The sequence below is a fragment of the Pagrus major genome, chromosome 8, assembly GCF_040436345.1.
Source record: "Pagrus major chromosome 8, Pma_NU_1.0".
NCBI lineage: Eukaryota > Metazoa > Chordata > Actinopteri > Spariformes > Sparidae > Pagrus > Pagrus major.
The window spans coordinates 26419571-26446588 of record NC_133222.1 but is presented as its reverse complement, the minus strand read 5'-3'; the positions used below and the strand labels follow the sequence as shown (position 1 = coordinate 26446588).

At 39.9% G+C, this 27018-nt stretch overlaps 1 protein-coding gene across 1 annotated transcript; it reads right to left on the bottom strand.

The window, feature by feature from the left end:
- Positions 1 to 462: 462 nt before the first annotated feature.
- Positions 463 to 25919, bottom strand: LOC141001388 (synaptic vesicle glycoprotein 2B-like). The gene is made up of 14 exons (XM_073472451.1): positions 25684 to 25919; positions 22966 to 23192; positions 19257 to 19437; positions 16324 to 16475; positions 15322 to 15455; positions 14833 to 14922; positions 13703 to 13816; positions 12394 to 12482; positions 11980 to 12055; positions 11740 to 11828; positions 8785 to 8918; positions 3105 to 3305; positions 2634 to 2793; positions 463 to 646 (listed from the first exon to the last, which is right to left on the bottom strand). Exons 1-14 carry the CDS (start codon positions 25917 to 25919, stop codon positions 463 to 465), a joined length of 2067 nt encoding a protein of 688 aa, XP_073328552.1.
- Between the last annotated feature and the right edge of the window lie 1099 nt (positions 25920 to 27018).

Sequence of the window (27018 nt, the reverse complement as noted above, 5' to 3'; positions counted from 1 at the left end):
GCCTAAAAAGTGGCAGTCACAGAAAACATTTGGCATTATTGCTCATCATGCATGGAAGTACTGGTAGAAAGACATGAAAATCAGTTAGATTAACATTATTCCTCACACCGTCATGTGGTTAGTAAATCCAGTGTGTGTTAATAAATGCATTGCATCATCAAGGATCAGACTTTCTTTCAGAAATAAACATGTTTTTTCTATATCAGCCTCATCTTTGAACACTTTTTGTGCACACCCAAACCCGTCTGCCCCCACCAGCCCTCCTCTGAAACCTGTACAACATGAAAATGGTTCACATGAAAAAGAGAGCTTGGCATTATACATTTAATAGGTGTATAAGTGTAAGGTATTTCCATTCTTGCTCTCTTTACAATGCAGAGTGAAGTCTAAAACAATTCAAACAGCCTCCAACATTAGGTGAATATGCTGTGGCTTCTCCCTCCCTTTGTGACTCAAATGACCTCACTGAAGGATTTTCTCTCGTGTGTCAGGAAGTCTGAGGGCCACCAGACCGCCACACACCAGCGCAGTGAAGGACAGCAGGATGGGGACGGCTTTGGTGACGCCTACAAAGCTGGAGAAGATAGAGCTGCCTAGAACTGCTGCCAGCTTACAAAGAGCATTCAGCACGCCAAATGCTGTGGCCCTGAGAGACAGAGACATAGACAAGACATGGGCTTTAGAAGACCACTTTATTAAAACTGAAACTTCCTCAATGACCTGTATTTTGAAGATCTTTGAAGGTCTATTTAGTAAGAAACGGCAAGAACTTGAAGGAAGCTCTAAAACTTTAGGAGGCAGCATAACCGCTAACTGCTGCTCACTATACTCTTTGCTGTAGCTATCTTTGGCTGTAGCAGCTTGCTGCCGTCTATTAGCAAGCAGCTTAGTTCGCCTTGAAGCAAAGTGGCTCTATTAGCTAACAGGAGTCTGCCCGCACCGTGATGGGGAGTCACCGCGGTCAACAGGGCTCAGCTCGATCAGGCTCAGTGAACTTCCAGTGAACTTGGCTGGATAGCAGACTGGGACTGAACACAAGCCTCTGAGAGCAGAGACCAGTTTGAAGACATGGGAAACAGTACAGAGGTGATTTACAGTGGCTCTGATCAGGACTATGACTCTGGGACGAGAAGACACGGCAGACGGGGACAGGAGAGACATGAAGCGGCAGATGAGAGAGAGAGTCAGACATCAGCAGTGGGTGAAACAGTGTATAGAGTCAGAATATTTTCACATCTTGCGCTGTGAGCTGAGGATCGACCGAACCACAGGTGAGTTTGATTTAGCTTATGTCCAGTTTGAATGAAACGTGTTTTACGATGAGTTTACGAGGCGATTAAGCTCGTATTTTTCTGTTAAGTAAGGAAAAGAGGTGTCAAAATATTTCCTTTCTTGAAACTTTGTTCATTTATTTTGTTGACTTATTAGACTAAGTAGCAGACTCGCAGCTTTTACATCTCCAGGCTGAAACCATCACACTGTCACCTCTTGAGGTACAAAGTGCAATTATGAGACAGGAGAGGCCGGGGCTAGCTGTTTTGCACGTTGACTTCAGTAGACATCTTTTCAACACAATAAAAAGAAGTCTTGCTGTGTCTAACAACACTGCTGTTATTTACTTGTTAAGGTTTGAAATTTTGGCCATATCTTTCAAACTGCCACATTGACAGGTTGACAAAGTTTGTGTAACGGTGCATTCAGACCAAACACGAGGCAAATTATTTACACATCTAGATTACATACAAAGTCAATGAAAAGACACGACTAATTAGTAATAAGTTTAAAATACTGAACTCGAGCGACATTTTCGCATTGTTGTGTTGTGTAAGCCTATCATGTTGACATTCACACTGAAATCATGATATTGTGCTGATGTCCAGACATTGACCATGAACAACAATGGAGTAGACTAGACAACTGAACTTCAGGACCACAGATGGGTTTGGGCCAATACATTTCGAATACAGTGTTGTTGGACCTCTGACAGCTGTGTGAAATTGATGAAAAACAGTATAATATGGGACCTATAAAATGCTTCTCAGCACTGAAAAAGCATTTTAAAAGTTGCTTGCTTGTTGTCTGGTGGACAGACCTGACTAAGCATGAATTCCGGCTTTTTACAAGGCGACATTATGATGTTATTTCAGCATCCTTTTATTTTCCCATTTATTCACAGAGAAATCTATTTGTTTTGGGTTCATACTGATGTGTTAAGACAGATTGGTCTACGTCCACTTCCTGGCCACAGTTACTACTGTATTTACTAATTTTATCATAACAAGTAAGTAACTGCACCGGGGACAGATGGACAGGCGCTCCACAGCTGAGAACTGGGCACTGGTCAGCCCCAGGTAGCGCTGGAAGCTGCAGTCATCCAGATGCAGGTCCAGACACTGAAATTCACCCAGCTGGGTGCTGCACGAGGAACGCGAACAAGAATTAATGATCCCACGATCAAACTCACACGAGTAACGCGACACAAATACTTACTTTGCGTTTGGTCTGAATGCACCATTATACATTTAGACAGTGACACAGAATAGGTCAGTATAGTTGTTTTAGTGTCTTCATTTGACAAGTACATTATAAAAAATAAGGAAGATCAACACAGCTGTAACAATAAAATATGGCACCTTTTAGAAGCAGGGTACAGTTCCACGGTCACCACCTCGATGCCATTCCATGCAGCTACACTGACGCCACAGAACAGACACTGCAGTGCAATGATCGCTGATTGGCTGAAGCTCAGGAACAGGAAGAAGGTACAGCCTGCTGAAATGAGCATGGATCCACCTGAGGAGATCACACAATTGCTTTATTGAGTCCTGTAGATTCTCACCGTATGTGACATACTGTATTGATACAACACTTTCTGTTCATTTTTTTTTACAAATAGCTTCTGCTGGACAAGCAGCAACAACCATTGTAAGTCAACAGACAGAGAAAAATGAACACCTCCTCTAGAAAACCACTACAACCGCTGCTTATAACTTAAAAGCCAAGCGACATCTGTGACATTGAAATATCATGCTTGAAATGTTTTGTATATGTCAAAATAACAGATCAACAATCATGAGTAGAGGATGAACACTTCTGAGCATCACCTATGATCTTGACCCTGCCAATCTTCTCCATGAAGAGAGCTGAGATGATGTTGCCCGGCAACACAGCCAGACTGCCCAGGAAGCTGACCAGGTAAATAAGTACGTCGTTGTCCTCAACAGTGTCTAGGTGGCACCCGTGTTTGGTGTGCTCAAAGGAGGTGTTCTCCATCCTACAGTCGATGAATTTCTCCTCCCACAGGTCTACAGAGAAACAGGGAGAACATGAGACGTGATGAGGAGGGTCAAGGTTTTGTATGATTGAAATTTTGATGGAAAATTTGAATTTGATAAAGCCTTCTATGTTGCTGATATTTAGTCCTCTATACATTCTTTACCTCCTATATTTGCCATTGGGTAATGACTGGCATCATTTTAAACTCAAGCTGAAACACTTTAAAGGGAAAAGTCATTTAGTCATGAATGATCTGGTGCTTCCAGGGAAGGGCACTGTAAATCTAGTTCCAGGGTATGACAGTTCATACAGGGAGGAAATCAACAATCCTGCAGAGTGGTGCACAGAGAACAATCTACTGCTCAACATCAGCAAAACCAAGGAGCTGATTGTTGATTTTAGAAAGAAGGAGGCAAAGACACACCCCTGTCTACATCAGTGGAGCTGAGGTGGAGCAGGTGACTAGAACTAACTTTTAAGGAAGAGCAATAGAAAGTATCAAAAATCACAAACTGGCATGGTAGGCTTTACAGCGGGTCATTAAAACCACCAGAACATCACTGGTACCATCTACAGAGCATCAGTGACATCAGTGAAGTGAGATGTCTGCACAGAGCCCAAAGATACTAAAAGACAACAGCCACCCAGCCACAGTCTGTTCACCCTGCTGCCATCTGACAACAGATACAGAAGTATCTGCTGCCAGACCACCAGACTACAGAGCAGCTTCATTACCCAGGCTGAGAGGCTCCTGAACTCATCATCAACACTCCAACATTAAAATAATTATATTTTTATGACTATAATGATAAATAAATTGAATCTTAAAATTTAAACAGTTACTCCCCATGCATTTATCTGTAAACATGTACTAGACTGTTCCAGGTGGTGTTCCCCTCTCCTATCCACTGTCTCAGTGTGACTGTTTTTAAAATCCCTGTCGCTACATCACACAACAAAAACTGACAACCTACATGCTGAAATAGGTGAGTGACTCGAACACTCACCCAGGGCCTCATTTATAAAGCTTGTGTATGCACAAAAAATGCATGGCATACGTCACTTTCTATGCATTAATTGGGATTCATAAAAACGGAAAACCTTGACCCATGCTCATGTACATTTTGGAGGCAAGGGGAATTGGCAACGTTGAAGGTGAGGTGGTGAATAGACAGCCAGAATGTAAAAAAAATTAAACATGAGAGACAGTAATTCAAACCAGCAGTCATTTGTGCTTGTGCTTGAAGTGAAGTATAATTATTCCATAAACACCTTTCAGTTGTAAAAATATCAGCCAAGTCAAATCTTAAATCAATATTTCCTCAGTCAGTGCCCTGTCACCATCACATCCCCTCCCCCGGAGTGCAGAGGAGAGGGCCGGACTGTTTGGGAACTAACTGATCAAAATATCATCATCGATGGTAGAAATCCAAGATTACATCAAACAGCATTAAAGGAATAGTTCACTCTAGAATGAAATTCAGTCATTATAGACTCACCCTCATGCTGATGAGAAGTCCGGTGTAGTTTCTTATTCCTCAAAGTGCAGCTGGAGACCCGTGGGGGTACCCTCCTGCAGGAATAATCCATATAACGGCGTCAATGGTGTCCGAGACGAAAAGGTCCATAAAACTACACAAAAACTTATAATATTCTGTAATATTCCTCCATACTGCTCGTCCGCTGCAATCCAAGTGTCCTGAAGTGGCGACATCCAGAGTTTACTCGAAACAACGTCATTTAGTACATTTTTCTAGCCTAAACAGTCACTATGCTATATCTGTCCGGAGGCACACTCCGCGTGACGTCGTTTCGAGTAAACTCTGGATGTCGCCACTTCAGGACACTTGGATTGCAGCGGACGAGCAGTATGGAGGAATATTACAAAGTTTTTGTGTAGTTTTATGGACCTTTTCCTCTCTGGCACATTGACTCCGTTATATGGATTTTTGCTGCAGGAGGGTACCCCCGCAGGTCTCCAGCTGCACTTTGAGGAATAAGAAACTACACCGGACTTCTCATCAGCATGAGGGTGAGTCGATAATGACTGAATTTCGTTCTAGAGTGAACTATTCCTTTAAAGAATGAAGACTGTGCATATTTCACCAAGTACGATTTTAGTTTGCATGTAGTTGTTGTGTGTGAAATTGCTCCAGTGGCCACGACTGTGCTGTCAGGCGCACACCGTGCACAGTTCAGTCTCCGCACGTACACTGTGCCTTCTCCGGTCAGCTCACCTGGTACATCCTCACCACCTGCACATATGGACTGTATACATTATCCAAGCCTGGAAATAAAGTCAGTGACAGCTCTCACACAATCGTTACACTCCATATCCTCATTGTGAGTCCTAGACTAGACTTCAATAAATAAATAAATAAATAAATAGTGTTCCAAACTTCCATTTTCAAATGATATCCCAGGCTGAGGGATACCACTGATTGTCGTGCATAATGTGGGCACGTGAGGCAGTCAGTGTGATCGCTGTAAACATGGAAATACTGCGGTAGCACTCGTGCACAATGCTGCATGCAAATCACAAAATTTTCGTGTGTACGTACATTTCCTCTTTTGTATGTACACAGTTTAGTTTAGCTATTTTAATCCCAGGGCTTGCCTCCCTATGTGCAAAACAAATTCCCCCCCCAACACTATTTTGCAAGAGCCACTATCCCTGCATCCTGGGTTTAGCTCCACCCAAAACGATTGTTACTGGTTTAAAGAAATGCAAGCCAGAGCACTTTTTTCCCTCTTACAAAATGAGAATCTCAGCAGCCAGACCTTTCTCCAGTGCTGAGATAACGCTGTGGAGAAAGGTCTGGCTATGTAAGGCTTGCCCCCTATTAGCTCATCTCACTTGAGTATATCTACCCGGGCTCTTCTTTGTTTCAACCTCAGTGGTAGCAAACATTTCAAGGCTGATAAGTTCCTTGCTTTAAGTTTGCCATTGTGCATTGTGTGCAGATGTTTCTCCTTTCATATGACCTGTTTGCTGCTGCGTTACCATAAGGACCCCGCGGTGGTAAAAGGGGGGGGGCTGCACTTGATAACTGTAGACACTAGGTGGCAGCAGAGTGCTTGAATCCTGATGATGACGGTAAAATCCTAATGGCAGGATTTTACTTTATGCCCTCTTTGACTACAATGTGCTCAGCAATCGCAGAGTAGCACTGTCCATATTTCGCCTGGTTGACGGGAAGCAGGTGTATGTAGTCTAACGTCATTTTACTATGACTGCTTCGGCTGATAAATAGACTAAAGATGTGTAACGTTAAGTTGCTGTTTGTACTTGCATAAGCCTTTAAGTGAAACATACAGTCTGAGGTGTATGATTACGCCCAGCTCGAAGGCAGTGTGGAGATCACTGTTAATTAGCTTACCTATGGCTTTTGGTAGCTGTTGTTGATTTCGTTCAAATATGCCAAATTGTAATTTTATGGGTTCGTGGGGCTAAACTAGCTAATATTTGCTAACAGCAGTTGCCACTTGTTGCCATAGCAACTGCAAACATCATGTAAAATTATGGGCTGATGGTATGTGAATACTGTAGAGTGCAGATTCAGGCTACATTGTAAATACAGATGAGATCCCATGTATTCAGCACAGTATGCATGATTTTATGAGTTAGTAAACCGATAGAAAAGAATACCTTTTGATATATCATTTGGGAGACTGTGATTTTGATACAATAGACTGTGATTGTTGCCACATTTTATTGTCAATTTCTTTATTTGTTATATCTTTTGTTATTATAGTAACTAACTGATGGAAAAACCTAATAAGAGGTGATTTAAATGTTCATAAGAAGGCCCTACATGTTTTGTAAATGCAATTTTAAGGTCATCAATATCCATGTTATCCATCAATATTCATTTTCCTAAGCTACTGACACAGTTGCGCAGCGTGCATTTGTAGTGTTACTGTACAAAGGCTCTTGCTCTCAGTGTGACAATGCACCTTGTGGGGGCTGGAAGACCTGTTGGACGATGGCCCATTAAGTGAACAAAAAGGCCCACTGTAATGCTAATTAGGTGTTGTTAGATGTTGACGAGGGAGAGGGAGGGGAGAGAAGCTCAGGGCCCTGATGTGTTCACTGTAGTCTGGACTGCTCACATGTGCTACCTGGTGGTTGTTGGTGCACACTGCAGCTAATGCAAAGTCAGCTGGATAAAATAAAAGTCCCCCCTCCTTTTCTGCGTGGTCGTGGTATCTTTAACGCGGCAGCAGTGGCGTCCTCTGAAAGGAGAAATGTCTGTATGCTAACCCATCTCTCTCATGTCTGCCCTGCCTGCCTGTCCTCTCGCCTGCCAGCAGCTAACCAAACAGTGTCATTCTGGAGGGCAGAAAAACAGCCAAAGAATTTTCATTTCAATTTAATCTGAGCTAATTCATGGTAATTGTTTAATTTATCTATATAGCATAAGTAAATTATTTTTTTCAACCATCAATAGAGCTACTAGCCACAACCTATAAACCCATTAAAAGGGTGCCTTTCGGGACAGTTTGGACAAAAGGTTAAAACTGTTTTTGGAAAGTGAGATGTACTATAAATTGTATGATTAAACACTATTGCCTCGGCTGCCCATTATCGGTATAGGATATATGGATAATAAGTATTGTGGCTTTGCAATGCAGTGACTGTCAATATGTCATGTCTTATGGTCAAACAGTTTCATATCATGTTTAATATTGACTAGCATGGGAGCATTGCAAATATATGTTTAACCTCTGTGGTTCTGAGTGGTTAAACATGTCTGAACAATGGTGCCTTTTGTTCTGACTCCTGAATACTGTCTGAGCAACAGGCACAATATTGGTGTCTGAGAATGATGGCTCACATGTGGCCCACTTGTTTCTCACCTCGGCCCGATTGGACCCACTTACAGAAAAACAAAGTGGAGATGGAGCCAACAATGTGTTTCAGTTCAAATCCACCCAGTCTCACAGCAAAGCGTGTAACAGACCTGCTGAATCACTGGAGAGCAGTGTGTGAGTGTGACCATTTGCCTCACCTAGGCACGAAAAGTACATGCGCGCATGAAGGTGCAGTACAGGCAGCACAGGATGAACAAGGTACAAAGAGCCAAAAGGTCTACAACAGGAGCAGAACAAAGATGACTGGATGGTTCATTCATAGGACCTTCACCTTGGTGTGAGGTTTGAGTCCCAAGAGAACCAAGTAGTCAGTAGTGACTATAACAGAAAGCTGTTATTTTAAGCAAAGCCCCGATGTTTTCCTAATCCACACCAAGCAGTTTTGGTGTCTTTGATTTTAAAGTTTGATATTGCTAATTGGGGCCACAAAATGAGACCGTGATATTTTGACAGGTAAGTGAGGCCAAACATGTTAGTGACGCAGTGGACTGGCGGGTCTGTTACATATCAGAAGGGATTCAGTGGTTCACTTGCTTTGTTCCTATGAGTAAAACTCTTGCTATAACAAATCAATATTTAATCTCAAACCTGCATTTACTGATTCTTCCAAACCCCTGCTCCAGCTGAACCTACCTGTGTTATGGAAGACAGTGGAACGGATGGTGCAGTTCTCAAACACTGTGTCTGTGGACCTGATGTCCTCAAAGTGACAGTCTTCAAACAGTGAGTCCTCAAACTTCACTGACTTCATCTCTATACTGATGAACCTATGGGGATGGGATGGGACACACACACACACACACACACACACACAGGCACACACCAACAGACAAAGAAAACATGGACTTCTATTGTAGCAGCACAGAATCAGAAAGGACAGAATGGGCTCAACTGTGGTCAATCCAAGATGGCAACCACTGATAATGATGATGATGATTCATCATCCATTCTGTCTATTTCTATTTTAATACTGCAGATCATAGAAGTTAAATAATATACAGTAGTGTAATATACTGTATATCTGCCCTGAAAACGTTTTCATGCGGAGGTGAAGCATCCTTGAAACACTATCATTTTGTCAGAGAAGCTAATAGTAACCCCAGGTCTTTACGTTTCCTCCCAGCTTAACAACTTGAGAGTTCTTTTGGTTTTTAGGCATTTGAATGCAGAAATGTTACATGTATCTTTAAAACCTGAGTGGCACACCCAATGTAGCATTGTTGTAAGCTATCTTCACCCTTTTCACAGGTAAACAGTTGATCATACAATTCTCAGCCTTCTGTCCTACCACTGCTGCATACACTTTAATGCACAGTGAAGTTCTAACATTGAGCAAGAGAGCAAGAGAAACGTAAGTGATTTGGGGGTGTTGAAACAAAATCAGGGGCTTTATCTTTCCTAACTTCACCCACATGGATAGTAAGCCTCTGGCTTCCGCATGTATACAAAATAAAAGTATGTTGTGTATAACATCTAAAAATAGTGATAAATTAAAATTGTGAAGCCTTCATAAACCTTATAAGGTTTACTGTCTTCGCAATGTAATTCAGTGTGTTTTTGTTCTGACCATTAGTATATGCAACAAAGTGAATACCTGTAGACATATAGCTAATGTTTTATGGGTTCCAGGGCATCACATAAAACACATACAAGAAAACACAGCATGCAACAATTTCTGATAACAAAATAACTGAGAATGAAATGATTGATATAACTAATGATAGGAATTCTGTAAAGCACAGCTGTCTTAAAAAATAAGGCTGTGACTGTGTCTAACTGTTCTCACTCTGACTGCTTCCAGATAGCTAATAATGTTGGTGCAACCTGAACATCAGCACACAGCAGTATGTAAAAAGGTAGAGAAAGTGCAGTAGCTTTATTGGATGAAGTGATATATTTCTGTAAAGAAACTTAGTGGAGATGGTTCTTGAAAAAAGTGAGTATTCTTCTCTTAATACTCACTGAGCATTTACCACTGTTACATTCTATATTGGATCCAAAATGCCTCCATTATGAACAAAATAAGCATGTAGTAGATACCTAGCTTTTGTATACAAAGAAATAAATTAATAATATATTAATATTGAATAATAAATATTGAATAATTTAATAGACATGTTGTAGTTTTTACTTTGCAAGCCTGTAAAGGCAGGATGAAAAGAACTTTTTTTTTTTTTTTTTTACTGTTTCCATGTTTGCTATGTAAGGGGTTCCCAACCACTGGACCATGGAACAGTACCTGGTCTTGGGTACCGGACCGCAAAAATCTAGTTGTAAGCAAGAGGGCTAATGTAATTGCCATATAAAAAACTCCATTGTATTTTGTTATTTATTTTCCTGGATGTGCAAACATTGTTATTACATTTGAGGCAAATTATTTTTATTAAAAACATAAAATGTTCAAAAAAATGATTTTATTTAAGTTAAACTTAAAAATAATAATAATAATAATAATACAAAAACAGACTACATTAACCATTTTTTTTCACTGGGGCTGTTGAAAAAAGGCCCACGCACAGTGAGATTAATGGAGATAGTCAGAAAAAAAGCTAAATTAAAATGAAAACATGATGACAGCTACATAAAATTCAGTTTCTTTGCTGCTGGGGATGCAAATGCTCCAAATCGCTTGTGTGTGGTGTGCAGGGAGAAACTAGCAAATTAGGCTATGAAGCCATCAGAGTACAGAGAACTTGGAGACAAAACATCCTGCTCTTAAGGACAAGCCAGTGGAGGTGGAAGTCTGCAACTTCAGTCAACGCTGCTGCATTGAAACCTCGTATTTGCTAGCAAATCATATTGCCAAGGCATCCTTCTGGATTTAAATGAAAAGAGAATAGGGATTCGACACTGTGGTACTCAAAACCAGATCAGACGGCAGCAGCAGGGAGCAGGGCCAAAAAGCTGACAAGACAGTTTTCCAGGAGCCTTCAGTCTTTACATGCAAGACAATAGTTTTCATTATTGATCTGTCAGATATTTATACCGCCTGGGCTTCACATCTGAATGCTCACATCCCATTTGCCAGAAGTTTTTGTGTTGTTAATATTTCAACAGGCTGAATTTAATTAGTCCAATGTTAATATAGAAACAATTATTTATTGTGTCCTGTTTAAAATATGAATTGTCCATAGCATGTATTCTATTAACAAAATAGCCTAAACCTTCTAAATAGGACCAATAAGATAAAAATCTCTATAAAAAATTTCTATAAAACGTCATATAGTTGAGCCAATATCTAAACCAATCAGCTGTTAGATCAGAGCAACTGCAGCCTCCTCGATCTCACATTGATGGTGAGTTTTGGTTTTCGTCTGTTTTGTTCAGTGTATTGGGTTGCATTATGCTTTTACAATGCTTCATATATTTTAACATGACATTAGTAGTAGATTGCCATCAGCTGTCTATGTTGTCAAAAAGGTTGGGAACCCCTGCACTATGTAAACTGAATTCAGTCAATAAAGAGATGTTTCAATTATATTTATCTCATGTTTTAAATAGAAGATATATTAAAGCACAGAATAAGTATATATACCTCAAACCTGAAAGTAAATATGTCCATTTGAAAGGTGAAACAGTGAGACTTACTTGTCATGGATGTATTCCCCTTCTATATGGATCTGGTTCTCTAAAGAAAAGTTAAAATGGAAGTTCACCACTCGTTCTCTGTGGAACACCTAAACAGAGACATAAGTACATTGATCAGCTTCCTGTGCTGGTATTTACAAACCCAGCAATGTCAGTTCAAAGCATGAATACGCTTATTAGTTTAGATCAAAATCTCACCAAAGCAGGACACAATGATCTGAGTTACTGTACATGGATTACCTTGACTTTGGACTCGTACTCCTCATGCTGAAGGTGTTTGATCATGTCAGGGAACCAAACAGACAGACCATAGTAACTGTGACAAAAAGTAGATTGAGAGAAAACAGAATCAACAGAAGGTGCATGAAACAGTCAACTGCAACCCAAACAGAGAGAATGCAGCCTCTTTACCTCATTGGATTCTTGTTTCTTTGCTTTATAAAAGTTTTTATCTTTACATGACTGCGCTCTTTGGGGTAACCTTTGTGGACCAGCAGTCTGAGATGCCTATCATGTACTTGCAACATACCTGCTTTAAATTGGGCTATGTTGTCTGTTGCAACATTCTTCTTCTCTGTTTCTTCATGATCTCCAGCACTCTAATGTTTCCTATATGCCCAGATGATGGTATAACACATGACTTTGTAAACTAACCTGAAGGCCATGCAGAACCAGATGATGGCCATGAAGAGTGTAGCAAACCTCAGTTCTGCAGACAGGAGAGACGCCACGTTCCTCAACACCTGGAACAAATATGCATATACCAAAGTGAATCAAGAGCCAATATGCTCTCTGTTTATAATAAACCCATCAGACATCTTGCTACAATGCAATGCTGTGTTCTGCTGGCAAACCCTTGGTCCTGCAATTCATGTGGATGTCACATGGCATACACCACCCACCATACTAGAGCACTCACCAATGGCAGTGCCTGACTGAGGACAATGCAGCATGATACATTACAAATTGCTCAGGAATGGTCCGAGGAGCGTAACAAAGAGCTCAAGACATCTACCTGGCCTCTAAATTTCATAGTTCCCAAACTGATCAAGTATCCATGGGATGTCCCTGAACAAGTCTGATCCATGAAGTACTCCCCACATGAAGACCTTGGGGCATGTCCTGTGGTGTCTAGCACAAGGGCATTGGTGGTGACTGGCCTGAGTCCTGTGGGTGGTGGGTTTGGGCACGGTGTTGTCTTTTAAAGATTATAATGCTTACATCAATACAAATTAAATCAAATGATAATTAGCTGACTTTTAACAATTTTCTATGACCTAACTTATTGAATGAATCACTTATTTTTAATCAGTTAATTCTAAATTATAGATAGGTGACACGCCTCGGGCACCTGAAACCCTCCGTCTCATAGTTTCCAGAAGCTTGTGAGCATTGACCATTTTGAGTTGAGATGTCTTTTACGTATCTGATGGCTTTTAAATCTTTCATCCATCCAAGAAGTTGTGAATTAAAGCAAACGTGAAATTTACCAGTGGCATTGTGTAAGACATAAAGTTGCAAAGTACGTATTACAATATTTCATTTTCTTAAATGTAAATTTTCAGAAATAAGGCCCAGTCACTCAAGCATATCAAATGGCCAATTAACTTACATGGACATGGGTTTAATTTAAGCTTCTTCCATGGAAACTGTGTGAACTTATAATGCCATTAGTGACCAAACAAAGCTAACGAGCCAAAGACAAGTTTGCCAACTAAATGGCAGTATGGTCATTTTAATTTTATTAAGTGAAATAGTGTACAACGGTGAAAATGCCAGGGGGAGAAAACATAACAGTAGAGAGAGGCTCTGGGAGCTATTGTGACTGATTGGCCTTGGTCCTCTGTTCTTTGGGGCTCTGGAGAGAAATAGGCGAACAAGAAAAGTGTACAAAAACAAACCCACATCCACCCTCCTCTCAGGGCTTAACAAGTGAGCAAACATGTTGCTAGTTGCTACATACCAGTTTACAGAGTGTTAGTGAGCGTACAGCCCATCGCTGTATAGCTGTTCCTGTGGCAGCTTGAATTTCAATAAACTCATCCTCTGCTGTTTTAGGAGCCTTGATGTGAGTCACCTGAAAAGACAAAATACAGTTTAAAAGAATATCTTATCTGTGTCCGAGTGGATACTGTCTAGAAGTATTGATTTTCAAAGCTTCGTACACACTTAAAAGCCACAGTGTGCCCATGCTTCTCAGCAGGAGCAGTGTCAAGTCAATTCTGAGCAACATGTTTTACTGCTGCTCATCTCTCCAGTCAAAGTGTCACCTTAAGAAATAATTTGACATTGTTTTAAAATATTTTTATTTGTTGTCCAAATCTGAAGCTAGCCTACCGAAAGGAGACAGTTAGCCTAGCTTAGCACAGACACTGGAAACATGGGGACTTAGTCTCCAGTTTGCACTGTGAAGGTTGTGTGACAGTTAAGAAAAAGTCCAGCTTATTACTTACATCACATTCCACATGACAGCTTGTTGTTTGTACACGTTTACCCCTTTATGGACTATAAAAACAATATATAGCTAGTATGTTAATTAGTAACATTTACAGGGGCTGGTAGGGGGCACCTTTGGACAGAGCATGCTAACTTTCCCCTGTTTTCAGTTTTATGCTAAGCTAAATTAACCTCTGCTGGTTGAACATTGAATGGACAGATGTGAATGGTATCGATCCTTCCATCTGGTGCTGAGCAAGAAAGCTAGCAATTGTTCCTATATAGCAACCTTCCTGAAAAAGATGATACAGACCTTATAACATTTTTAGTGGGCTGGTTTCTGATCCTGTCTGAACCTGATATCTGGGCAGATAAATGGTCTGCTCACCTTGTCTATGCCAAAGACAGGGACAGAACATATCTACCTTCACATCTAGCCTACATGAATACTGTCAGAACGTTCATGCTGAACCTTACATATTTAGGTTGTGGGATATACAGCACAGTCCATTATTTACCACGCCTCTTTGTACAGTGTGTAAACTGTGCAATGACTACATTGGATGTTGCTGGTATCTAATCACTGCTCATCTGTGCATATCTGAATAATATATTTGTACTCTGTTTCATGCATATTGTTTAGCTAAATGTACTCACAGTAAAGACTTTTTCTGGCTGTCCCTTGGCTCTCCAGTTGGTGTCATGGACCTGCTTCAGGATCATCCATGCCTCATCATGCTTGGCATTCTGATGAGCATACACACAAACATAAACACATGCAACCAAGCATACAGACAGTCATGTAAAAATCCATTTCAAACTTTGTTTCCTTGCATTTTCTCCTCAGAGTCCTGTACATGATGTACATGCATACATTTGACCCTGCTCTCTAACACCATAGGTTAAAGGTAGTGAGCACTGAACCTGAGTGCAAAGCATGAAAGGCCAACATGGTACTCCACAAAAATTAAAGCAGTGCTCGATTAGTATAAATGTGTGATACATTATTGATTTGTCTTCCTGGCAGGAATCACATGTAATATAGTTATCTTTTACATTACTTAGTTAAGATGGTTCAGGTCTAATGAAACCTTTGAACTGCGAAGTGCTAGTCCTTCATCTAGTGTAAGCATGTCTCAGTCTCACCTCCAGGAGGAAGCGGGGGCTCTCAGGCATGAAGGTGAGTCCGACCAGAGAGGCAATAGCAGGAAGAGCTGCCACCAGGACAAACACCCGCCAGCTGTGGAACTGGAACTCTGTACCCATACTGAACCCCCAGCCTGCGTGCACACACACACACACACACACACACTTTGATTCATATATTTTCAGAGACCCAACATTTCCCACATTTGATGTGACCCAATGTACTCATCACACTGATTGAACACTGGTCTAAGTTGCCTGAAGTACAACAGGATATCTGGCATGAGAAAAGCCCTAACCCTAACAATCTTTTATTGTATGTTTCAGAGCCCCACACCTCTATACCTCCCATCTCTTCACACTGCTCAGTATCCGGGGTCAGCTGATAGAGCAGGTTCAGTCTTTTAAATACCTTGGAACAGAGATGGACACCTGCCTGTCTTTTTCACAGCATACTGGCTCTGTGGCTCTGTGAAAAGTCCTGAGTTCTCTCAAACTCAGGACTTTTCATATCAGCAAGGACATTTTAACACTGGTTTACTATCTATCTATCTATCTATCTATCTATCTATCTATCTATCTATCTATCTATCTATCTATCTATCTATCTATCTATCTATCTATCTATCTATCTATCTATCTATACTATATAGCTTGATTATTTGATTATTTGAATTTCTCATTATCTTTATCTTTTTCAAAATATTTCTTTCCTTAAAACTTAAATGCTTAAATTTTTCAGTTCATTTTTTCAATTACTGGAAAAGACCATAAAATCTGGAAGGAAAAATCATATATGTTCAAAAAGAGTACCCCTCAAAGACATAAACAACTTCCTCCTCTTACCCCTCCAAATGTCATTTACTATCAGTGGATTGTAATATCCAGAACATTCTGCATCTGATCCAACATTAAATTGTGCTTAAATCAAGTCAAGATCTGATTGCAATTCTGAAAACATTTTGATTTAAATACAGTCCAACCACAAGTCAAAGTTCTTACCATATCTAGGTATGATTCCCCAAGCAGTGAATGAAGCGTAGATCCCACCGATCATCCAGAACATACACAACCAGGACAGGTGCTCTCCTCTCTTGTCCATCTGAAGGAACTCGGAGAAGTACGAGTACACAATCGGCACTGTGCCACCAATACTGAGAGTAGAGAGAGTGATAATGAGAAAATAAGGAAACAAGGAGAGTCGCAATTAACTAATAATTTCAAAATACAACCTCAGTGACATAAACCTTGACACAAAGCAAGAGATAGATTTAGATAGACATATGAAGAAATATATTTCAGTTTTTTGCCATGACAGAAGGACTCTTCCTAAATTAAACATTATTAGAGGAACCAGAAGTCATGTCGCAACAAACTAAAACAGAAAATAAAAAAAGCAGAGTTAAAAGGACAATTTTCCCCTAAATAAAAAATACATATATGAGTCCACAGACCTTGCTGTGAGTACTTTCATGTAGGACCTATTTTCTTTTTCCATATCACCTTGCGCTAAGCTAAATGAGTTAGCTATCATCACAGCTCAGCTGAGGAGGTGCTGTGATGAAGACCAGCCTCTTGTCTATGACTCGATGCATGTTTCCTTCTGACACAGTCAGCAGGCGTAGTTCAGTAGAAAGAAAATAGTTCCTACATTAAATAACAAGGTGTGGATAATCTTGAGTAAGAGGGTCCTGATCACTGGAAAGAGACATTGTGTTAAGTTTTCAAATGTTTTTTTTGTGTGTGTGTGTGTTTTTTTGGCACCATAAGCCCAGTGCTAACTAGTGCCATTATACTGGAGAAAAGGCAGACATCTCTACGGTTGATATCTCCAAATCTCTGCACCTCACACCAAAACAATCTAGATGGTTAAATAGCACTACAGGTGAGAGGAAACATTTTGGAGTGAACTGTCTCTTTAGGATAACAAAGGCTCTGCTGCGTCTGTGAAAATTGTTCATATCAAAAAGATGTGCAGATGTGTTATATCAGCAGAGGTATGTATGACTAAGTATACCTATGAGGCAAACAGTGTTGTGGTGCAACATCGGTCTTCTTCTTAAACTGTTAGTGATTGTGTATCACTTTCACTGTGCTGTGCTCAGTATGTGACCTCATTTCTGAGTCAGCGAGGCTCCCTGTGGACTACAGTTATTCTGAGATACTCTGCTGTGTCACTGGGATAAAATACTAAGCAGACTCTGCATATGGATTGTGTGGAACTTTATGTGTTGAATGATCTTCAAATTGAAACACTGCATCAATGGCTGAAAACATTCTATGACTCTTATGAAGCTATAATGTTGTGATTTGATATGTTACATATTGGTGGCTCTGAGTGACAGCAAAACAGACCCACAGTACCCAGAAATCCTTTAATGTGGAAGCATACCTCACATAACACCACACTGCAGGTTTATACCACACTGTTTTAATGGATACAAGAGGAAAGTGAGCTACAAAAAATCATGTCCTCTGGAAAGGTGAAAGTTTGAAGGACCTGGGGAAGAGTTTACATTCTATGATCACACACAAACTACACCCAGTGTTTTTTACATGGTTTCTCAAATGTTTTAAAACTCAAAATCTAATGAAAAAAAGATAATGAAATAAAACAGACTAAAAATAAATTAAATTTATTAAATCATTAAATGATTGATTTCTTGACTCTGTATGTTTGATGCAAATTCAATCTACTAATGAATGAATGTTGAAAGGTCTGGTACAATACTGTAAGAAGACCTTGACTTTAGATGTTATTTGTCAAATATATTTCTTATATGACTTCAATAATGCCAGATTTACCATCGTTTTTTGTAAAGTGACATATTGAAAGAATACATTGTGTAATGATATTATAGACGTAGATATGATACATTTTCCTTATGATATATATGATCAGTGTTGGGAAATGTTACTTTTTGACTTAACTTAATACGTTACAAGATTACTGCCATTAAAAAATAACTTGTTACTGTGTTATTAACACGTACTTTAGAGTTACCATACATTATGGTAAAGCCCTTTGCGACTTGTTGCACATTTTGGTTGTATTGTCCAGACAGCGTGTAGCCAATTGTACATGTACCTTTGAATGTATTGACTCTACTGTCATTTTGTGGCCTTCTTTACGGCCAACAATCAGTAACTCTGCAGCCTAATAATAAGAATGACAGACGCAGAGGCAGACAGTATCAGGCACAGCTGTTTCAGTGAAAACAATATTACACAGGCTCTTATAGTATATGTATATCCAGTATATGATGTTTAAAAATGCAACTATTGAACTATGAGGGCTTATAGAAATGATGAAGCACAAATATGATGAAAGTGCATGGGCTTTTTTTTTTTCAAAACACATTCCTACATACAAACGATTAAAGGGCAAAACAGAGTTGTAGGGCCATATTAAAAAGAAATCTGAGATTTCAAAAATGAAGTAGTGTGAAGTGGTAAGTAGTAGTAAGTTGCGAGCAAAAAGTAGTAAGAGAATATTTTCATAATATTTTGAGAAATAAGTCGTAATATCATGGGCATAGAGTTGAAAATGAATATTACAATAATAAAGTTGTAATTTCAAGCTACATGTGTACTGACGGTACGGTTTACCTTCAGCTGAGCAGCAGGAGAGAAACAGAAGCAGAGCAAATGCTTCAGGGATTTTATTTTATTTGTCTGGCGACAAAAGGTTTAGACTGTAATTTTTTCCAGTAATGGACTATTTTTATGAGAAACTAACTAAACAACGGATTACCTAAATTGAATTACTTGTTACAACAAAAAAGTAATCTGAGTACTCTAACGGATTACTTTGTGACAAGTTACTGCCAACACTGTATATAATTCATGACACCGTGTGTTTTTATGGTGTTTAAGTGGAAACAATAAATCTATGACCTAACTAAAAGGAGAGTGTGTGTGTTTGTAAATGTTACCCTATGCCAGACAGCAGCCTGAAGAAGAGGAAAAAGCCATAGCCCTGGGCGAACGAAGACAGGAAGGCAAAGATACAGTTTATAGCCAATGCCACAATGAGACAGCGCCGACGGCCAACCTTGTCTGCCAGACCCCCCCACAAGAACGCCCCCACCATCATGCTGAGAAACACCATCAGACCTGCACAGACAGAGAGAGAGACACATAGAGGGTGTTCAGACCTGGTATCAACATGAGTCCTGAATGATCTGGGTGGGCAGCTCAGTACAAATACAGGTGTGAACACCCCCAAGATGCAGCGGGGATGCATTTGAGATCTGATCTCGCAGATCACATTCAGAGGTTGCCTGGGCCACATGTGACCACATTATTTTAGCAGTGTGCACGCACATGTGTGTGAAGAAGAAGATGAAGAAGAAGCCACAGCAACAGGTAGAATGGATTCCACACTGTCTGATCTCCATGTGCTTCAGTGTAATGTAAATGATGTGTCTGTTAACCTGCCAATGTTAGCAGCAGCTGTTTGTGAACACAGTCTGTTTCAACTGATCCAGCCACTGAACTAGTAACCACGATATCACCACACTCCCTTAACAAATGGTGTGATTTGAAGAGTTGTTGAGTGAAGTTGTTCCCCTGTGAAAAGTGTCAATCTTTTGTTTTCATATCTGAAGTGCATCCTGTCTGTTTCCGTGTCTGAAGTGCATCGTACCTCCCAACAGCTGTTTGAACACACCATTTCAACTGATTTAACCAGATGTATTAAAGAATATGACATATTGACTGTAAACATTTCTAAATTTACAAATATAGTAAACAGTAAATAATAAATGATATTTTCTGTCACTCGTGGAGACCCCCTTAAAGAAAAAAAAATCTCAATTTTGAGACTTGTGTCAAGAGAAACTTTATAAACTTTATGAAAAGCTATTCCTAAACATTTGGGCCCACTTGTTAATTCAGCAAATGTTGAACATGAAGATATTTGTTTTTTTGTGTGTGTGTAAAACAACGCATCTGTTTGTTCCAGTGATATAGGTGTATATTTGCATATAGAGCGGGGAAGCGGATCAGACGCATGTCGAGACGCACTTTAATGTGTGAACTGATGGACTTAAAGCTGTCCACTTGTGATCAGGTCACTCAGTACAGGTGGTAATAATAAAATTAAACAGCCTTATAACAGAGGTTAACTGTGCGCTCACATTAGTCATATCAAGTAACAAAATGATAATGAGAATCTTAAGCTACACATTCCCTTTGCTTTTTTTTCATCTGTACATATTTGCACATTTTGGTAGACTCACCCTATAAACACCATCATATGACTATCATCATACTCAACGTTCTGCAACTGTCGGCTAAGTAACTTGTAAGCATTTTTTTTTTTTACAAAAAATCTTCTGAATTTTCCTTGAAATTAACTTTACAACAATACACTTGCAGAAGCTCATCCAAATCACCTTCATGTTATCAGGAACAACTTCCAGAGTGTTGTGTTGGTTTAAATGTCCAACCTGTCTAAAGTTCGTTTTACCCTTAAATTTTCAGCACCTCGATGAGCAGTGTTTTTCTGCCTCTGCTTCAGTAAGTGGTGCCAGAGAGTGACACACTGGCACCTCAGTATGCAGATGGCTATGCACCAGGGGAGAACTGACTTTGTGATGAATCATTAGGTCTTAAATTATAACACTCCATCCAAAAATGCTGTACAACACACACACATCATTTGAAATAAATGCACCTGAAGACTTACGTTATGACAACATTCAGTTCCTTTCTCTAGCCCTAGTAAGAAAAAGCTATAATGCATGTCTATTTTCAAACTGCGTCCCTGGAATATGGGGCATCGCTGAAATGCTGTACAGCTCTTTCCAAGGTCAGGACAGAGAGTATCGATCACTCTGGCTGTGTCTGCTGACTCACAAAGCAAACACACACACACACAAGCTTGTTGTAAGTGCTGCTCTGGACCAAACCAGGGTAAGGTGGGAGAATGTGGGAAGTGTGAGACAGGAGAAGAGCAGAATCTGGAAAGGGAGCTAGTGTAGGAGGAGAGCACGATAGGGAGAGAGTGGAGGTGGAGGGGATAAACAGTTGTTCAGTTTCTCAGTTTCTTAAACTCATTCCCAAAACAACAAACAGTTAGCCAAGTTCAATTAGTAGGAAGTGTTGAGTTTGCATGAACTCACAAAACACAAAAGTACGGAAGGCAGAACAGAATGTATTAACATAAACCCAGATACTGTTTTGAGTCTTATGTGTGTGTTATGTGATAAATGCCAGCCACACAAGGTCCGGATCCAAGTGATCATGTCGACTTTAAAGCACTGATCTGACCCATACCATTTCTAAAAATGTATGTAAAATTATCCTAAATAAAAAAGACTTATAATATAAAAGAATAAATAATATAATAATAAAAGGCCTATCCCAGTCTAGGCCAGAGTAAATGCAAAGCTGTTGTTGAACAGTTTGGAGAACAGACATGGTTTTGGGCTCTTTTGAAAGTTAGTCTGATTTCTTTTTCCAAACTAGTCTGAGCACACTCAACTATTTATTTATTTTCCTCACCTAAATGTTTTAATGCAAATATCAGCCTCCAGATGACCTGCAACTGCCCCTATTGGCTAGAAAACATAATGGGTCCACATCATATAGTCTTACATGGTCCAAGTTCTAATTTAATCACAATATCATCATTCAACGCTTGTTTTTCTAAGGTGTCTGGCAAAAAAATGCCATTTGGTGACCTCAATATGCCCTGTCTGATAGTAACGGGGACTAAGGGCTAAGGTGGAAAAACAGCCTATACAACAGGGAAAACTGCAAATAAAAAAAAAAAACTTGCAAAATTTCCAAGTTTAGAGCTTTAAAAACTGATATAAAATATATGTATTACTGGATTTGAAATCTCATTGGCTACATGACGCATCAGTCATCTGGTGGCTGGCAGGTAAGGAGGCTTAGGTTGGCTGTTTTAGGCCACAGGGCAGACATAGAAGCTCCCAACTGGTCAAATGAGGTGTCAATCAATAGTTCGGGGTTGGCAGCCTTCTTAGGTGACTTGCAGTTGCAGTTTAATGGCATTCTTCTTTTTTATGAAAGATAAAAGCATGACAAAGCATCTGTGATTGCAGTTTGTTGCTATGTTGTCACCATTTCTGCATGGAATTATGTGTTTTGGACTAAATATTTTACTAAAACGGATCTACTGGACATCTGGCTCAGCTTTCGGTGGATTTTGATACATTACTGGCTCAGTAAATGCTTGTTTTTTTCAGCTAGCTTGTGTGTTGCCTGTCTGATGTGGTTTTATTTTAAAATGGTTTGCATCAGTAGAATGAAAATGATCTAAGCTGTCTAACTGTACATGACATGACTATACACTTCAACTGAGGCATTAGCCTAGTCACTTAGCTGTGTTTGTATTGTTTGGCAAACCAGCCGATGTGATCACTCAGCTAATGAAGAATTATTTAAGTTCCTTTACAAAAAGAAACTCTGGCAAATACATTACAACTTGTTTCTCTGTCAACCCTTCAGAGGAATATGGAGGCAGCTTTCTATTTCTGTTCAGGGAAGCAAACACCAACCGATCACTACATCACTAATGGACAAACACAAATTCTTCTGACAGCAGCACAGAGAAACACTTCCCACAATGAAACCACACTGTAAGCAACATTAAATCATTAAAGCCCTTACCCAGCATTCCTTTCTCTGCATTGGACAAACATAGATCTTTTTCTGCAGACGGTAGAACGAACGCAACCACAAAACACTCGACTCCATCGGCCATCAGAGCCAGGCCCAGCACTGTGAAGAGTGTCCACTGGAACCTTCCGTGCCCGCAGTCCTCCATGATGTCTTCGTATTGTTCAGATAACTCCTCTAGTTCAGAGACTGCACTGCCAGCTGCTCGAGTTTTAGCCCTGGAACACAGACAGAGAAAAAACAGTAACATCAATCTGTTTAATACTGAAAACAATTCCTTTTATAATGTCATGAACATCTGCAATTGGCTCTGGTGTTGTTTGTCAGATTAAGGGATTACACGCCCCTAATAGGAATGTAATTTGATTGCGTTTGATCAGAAGAATTAAGGAATTAATATTGCTGAAATCTGATCCAACCAAAAATCTTGTTGCAAAGCCAAATCATGGTGAAGAGAACTAAAACTGAAGGGAGTGACTGTTGAGCTGTACTGCATTTAGACAGCTCGTTCACCTCTGAGTATATCTGGGACTGCAGTGCTGTTCCCTCAGTGTGACGTAGATAAGACGGAAAAATAACCAGACTGAGAATCAGGGGCCTCATTTATCAATCACAGTTTTGTGCTTTACGTGTACGCCCATCTCATAGAATTTGATTCATCAAATCAAAATCAATATAACGAATCAAACCTGCTGGCAATTAGTACATGATATGGGCTGAGGATATTATGAAAAACAATTAGCAGGAACATCTTGAGATGTGAAATCAATCACTGTGAACATCAACCCTGCATTCACTTTTGTAAGTGTTGTTATTATTGTGTTTAGGGGCAGAAATAAATATATATTATATTATAATAATATTCATAATCCTGATTTCACTTGTATATAATCACCTGAAACTAAGAATTGCTGTGTTTTCATTAACTTACACTGAGCCTTTTCTATCGACAAAGGTGTTGCACTGCCACCATGTTGCACCGCCATGTTTCTACAGTAGCCCAGAACAGACAAACCAAACACTCTGTGAGGGGCTTTGCATGTTTAGCAACAACTTTAGGAGTGTGTAAGTCAAGGGGTGTTCAGTCGGTTGCAAGCTGCAACCTCACTGCTAGTTTCCATTAAATCCTACACAGAGGAACTTTAATGGAATTAAAGTGCAGATTGATTTAAATTGTCTGCACTGCATTACCTTATAAGCAAAATGCAACTTTGACTAAAATGAATGCAGACTTGGTGTTCACTGTGATGGATTGCATGACTCAAGAAAGTTTCAACAGTCTGTGTTATACACAAGTCATGGAAACCAAGGCTGCCAGGAAAATAACATTCACATTTCTATAACCAAGCCAGTGTTGAAGGACATATTCAGATTTACTTAAATAAAATTACCAACACAACAATCTAAACACTCTATGACCAGTACAGTGTTACAGCTGTATCTGTTCTGAGCTGTTTGTCCCTTCTCTCCTCCTGTCCTCTCTGGCTCTGCCCTGATTGCTTAATGAGGGCCACCTGGCGTGGGAGGAAGTGCTTATAAGCTCCTGTGCCAGCCTCACAAGGGAGAATCTTCCGGATTAAGGACTGCAGGTGATTCGTCTCAGCCTGAGATTTTCTTCTGTTATATTTTAGTTTATTGTCGTTTTTTTTTAGTGTCTCAATTGTTAGCTGTTTTTCACATTAATTAACCACAAAACAACACCATTAAAACAACCAGATCCAACCAAATCAAATGGGATTTATTAAGGTCAGGGGTGGAGTGCTGTTCTCTCCAAAGAGCTGCCTAAGGAGGGGGCATAACCGCAGTTAAAGTCCTAAATTGAAAAGGCTACTTAAAGGGTATCTCCATCAGTTTTCCACATTACAGTGTGTTTAGAGGTGTTGGGGAGTACTACTGCTTATGTAAAAAAAAAGTAGTTTAAAGCCTTTTGTGGCTCCAGAAGAAGCTGCATGCACACTGATAAAATGCCTCCAGTGATGTCACTCAGTGGTTAAGTTGCATTGTGGGTAATGTAGGTGACAGGTTTTGAAGGGTAGTCCACCAGTCTGCATTGCATTCCTATAACACTGTTGGACTCATAATGGACTGTTTAAAACAAATGGTCAGAATGGAGAATGGAGAATCAGTGATACTTGATTCCACACATTCTTTTCCTTTTCAAAACCTGGTGCCTACATTATCCACAAGGCAGTTTGGCCACTGGGTGACATCACCAGAGATAATTTAGACTTGAATACATTTACCTCAAAATTTAACCTAAGTACAGTGCTGCATTATGGAGAGCTGTATTGCTACATGTATATGGGCTAAAAATACAAAACCCTGGCTTTAAAGCAGGTACATATATAGGTTGGGATCTGTGAAGCTTGGAAGATGTTTGTCAAAGCAGCCACAGCAAGAACACTGAACTAATGTATGAGAACTGCAAGAAGAGGAAAAGGCAGAGATGGCACATGGATGCAGGTGGGCGAAATGCAACTCATGACTAATTCATCATTGTGTGTAAAAATAAACAGATAAAAAAACCAAAGCAATTCCTTCTTCCCACCACACATACATACATCTGAGCGGAGGTTAAGAGAAAGTTGGTGTCTGAGAAATTTGGGACTAATAAGGTGAGAGTGCAGTCTGAAGCCATACTTATACATTCTTCTCTGGTTTTTGGTACATTAAGAGAAGAACAAAAAGAAGGAATCTGCTGTGTCTTACCGTGCGGCTCGCTGTGCAGCCTTCACTTCGTCAGGATGTGGTATCCCTTGATATTCTCCTTCGTACATCTGATCCTCTTCATCGTGTCCCTCTGTCACGTCACTTGCTGCATCCTCTTCCTGGGGAGGGTAGTTAGCCTGGTAACCATATCCATCATGGCCACCACCTTCTCCGTACGTCCCATAGCTGTCATCCCCTCCTTGGTGGTATACGTTGTTTTGATAGGGGTCAGCCATCTTGGCTCAGTGGTCTGATGTTAAATTTCAGGAATAAGTGATTGTGATAACTTTACAATTTTGAATGCTACACTACTTGTGTCACAGTCATTAGTTACAGTGACTGTTCCTCTCACTGGCATCTAAAGATAGTAGTGAGTAATGGTGTTAACATCTAGCATCACAAATTCACCAAATGATTTGCTAGATAAGAGCAGATATTCTGAACATTTATGAACTCAAGGTGGAACTTGTTTGTGTAATGTGTGTCTGTCTCAGCTCCTGGTTGGAGTTGTGGTGAGGCTGGTGGTGACTCCAGGGACTTCAGATCTCTTCAGTTTTCACTCCTGACAAGAGAAAGACTCGGGTAAGTTTATCCTCAAAAGAAAAAACAAGTCTCTGCATAATGGCTGCTCATGGAACTTTACAAGCATTCTCTAATGTCTCAATGTGCTGAACCAGTTCAACTTGACCTTTATGGCAGATTGCTCAGTCACGTAGCTGTGCATTTTATTTGTGTTTATGCTCATCCACAAGAGAAACAATGAGATGGTTGTTTCCTCACAGCCATTTAATCATTTTTGGATGTGGAGAAACAATAATCCTCTAAAGGGAAATTCTAAAATTAAAGTGGTTCTGTCTTTTCTTCTTCCTGGGTGACAAACACATGAGTATAACACACACTCAGTCTTGTTCAACCCAAGCAATGTAAGCTTGACATGCTGCAAATTCTGTATCACTTACAGCATCCTGTAACAAAAATGATTTTTTCATCCACTTGACAGGAGAAATCATTTTAGTGTAATGTTTGAGGATTTTCAGTTTGATAAAACCTGCCGCATGCTGCTGACCCATGTTATTCACACTCATCACAGTAAGGCAGAAATAATTTTACCTTCCCACGGTGGACACATGGTGTTTAAGAGGCTTTTCCACTTAAATCCATTTAATTCACAGTGAATCCTATAATTATTATCTGAACAATAATTATTATTGGGTCACATACCATATATTGTTATAAACCACTGTTCTTCTCTGTCAATAGAGGTAATAGCTTTATCAACATAGCAAACAGGCAGACAAAAGCCCCTAATTCCCCTAAATGCTAACATGCTCATAA

Bases quoted from the DNA above. Each gene is read 5' to 3' on its own strand.
- LOC141001388 (XM_073472451.1), bottom strand. From the start codon at position 25,919: ATGGCTGACCCCTATCAAAACAACGTATACCACCAAGGAGGGGATGAC. The intron at 15,456-16,323 runs GTAAGAACTTTG...GTGTGCACGCAG, and splicing joins GGGAATCATACCTAGATATG to GCTGGGGGTTCAGTATGGGT. The intron at 12,056-12,393 runs GTTAGTTTACAA...TTTTTGTCACAG, and splicing joins TGGTTCTGCATGGCCTTCAG to TTACTATGGTCTGTCTGTTT.